At 70.7% G+C, this 1,199-nt stretch overlaps 1 protein-coding gene across 1 annotated transcript in view; it reads right to left on the bottom strand.

Annotated features, from left to right (window-relative positions):
• The window catches only part of HGFAC (HGF activator), an 8,103-nt gene that overhangs the window by 5,887 nt on the left and 1,017 nt on the right, over positions 1-1,199 (bottom strand). Inside the window, exons 3-6 of the mRNA XM_010848125.1 lie at positions 871-1,039; positions 620-716; positions 322-401; positions 174-223 (exon numbers count right to left, since the gene is read on the bottom strand). Of these exons, the coding sequence (XP_010846427.1) occupies positions 174-223; positions 322-401; positions 620-716; positions 871-1,039 (396 nt within the window). The remainder of the gene's footprint in view (positions 1-173; positions 224-321; positions 402-619; positions 717-870; positions 1,040-1,199) is intronic.

Raw genomic sequence — 1,199 nt, 5'->3', positions numbered from 1 at the left:
CAGGCAGCACACTGCCCCTGGAGCGCCCTGGCCCCCCGAGCAGGTCTCCCAGCCTTGCTCCCTGCACGGGGACCTCTCTGGCCCTGCTGGGCCCAGCCTGACCAGCAGGGGGTGGCGTGGCCCCAGCAATAGCTAGAGCAGCTCTGTGGACCCCAGAGAGGGTGGGACCCTGCCTTGTGGGTGGGCGGGTGCTCCCCACTCCCCACTCCTCCAGCCCCCAGGCCTGCAGTGGGATGAGCACAGGACAGGACCCCCCACTCCAGCTCTGACTCCCCCCAAGAGATCACCCCCACCCCCGGCTCCAGACCCCCAGGCACCCACCTGGGCCCCCCTGGGGAGCGGGGTCCTGCACACAGTAGCCCCAGGCCCTGTCCCGATCGTAGTTGTGAGTCGTGGCACACCTGGGGGTGAGGCGTGCGCTGATGGGGGAGGGCGCCCAGAGACCGGCTCGTCCCGACCCCAACTCAGGCTGGCTGGCTGGCCGCTCTGGAGCGCTCTCCTGCTCAAGCCCTCGTTCATTCACTCCACCTGCTGCGTGCCGGGCTCAGGCCGGGGTTGGGAGGGCAGAGGGTGGGAGGGCCTCCAGGGTGGACTCGGGGGCGCGGGAACCGGGACCCACCACTTCCTGTGGGCGCCTCCCTCTGTGGTGCAGGAGTGCAGCATGCGGCCACCGTAGCGGAATGGGAAGCTGCAGGGCTGCCCGGCCTCGGTGAGCACTGCTGGGGGGAAGTGGGGGTCAAGGGCTCCCGCGCCGGGCGCCTCCTGACCCCCATCACCCACCCCACTCCACCGCCCGGGGCTGCGCTGGTGCCCCCAGAGCCCCGTCTGGGGGTCACCCGCCGCCTCCTCCAAGAAGCCCTCCTAACGCACCTGTGCCCCCAGGGCTGTTGGAGGGGGCTCCCCTGGGCAGGGGGGTGAGCCCTCCACCAGGGGGCCCCTCTGTCTGGGGTGCTCCCACGGCTGCAGTGCTGGGGGTCACTGAGGTTACAGGGGTCACAGGAGTCATCGTGCCGTTGTGTCCTGGGGGCTCCCTTTGGCTCTGGGAAGGGCCGAGAGGGCTGTGATGGGGGGTGTGGGGTGGGCGCCTCACACAAGGACCTGCCTCCATTTGCACGTCGGCATCCTCAGGCCTTGGAGGGGGGGCCAGGGGACACCGGTCTCAGCTGAACACTGTCCCCTCCCCGCCCGCCCAGTCCAAG

This window comes from Bison bison, unplaced genomic scaffold, assembly GCF_000754665.1.
Source record: "Bison bison bison isolate TAMUID 2011002044 unplaced genomic scaffold, Bison_UMD1.0 scf7180017849866, whole genome shotgun sequence".
Lineage (NCBI taxonomy): Eukaryota > Metazoa > Chordata > Mammalia > Artiodactyla > Bovidae > Bison > Bison bison.
The sequence above is the reverse complement of the archived record's forward strand: the minus strand, read 5'-3'. Positions and strand labels throughout refer to the sequence as shown.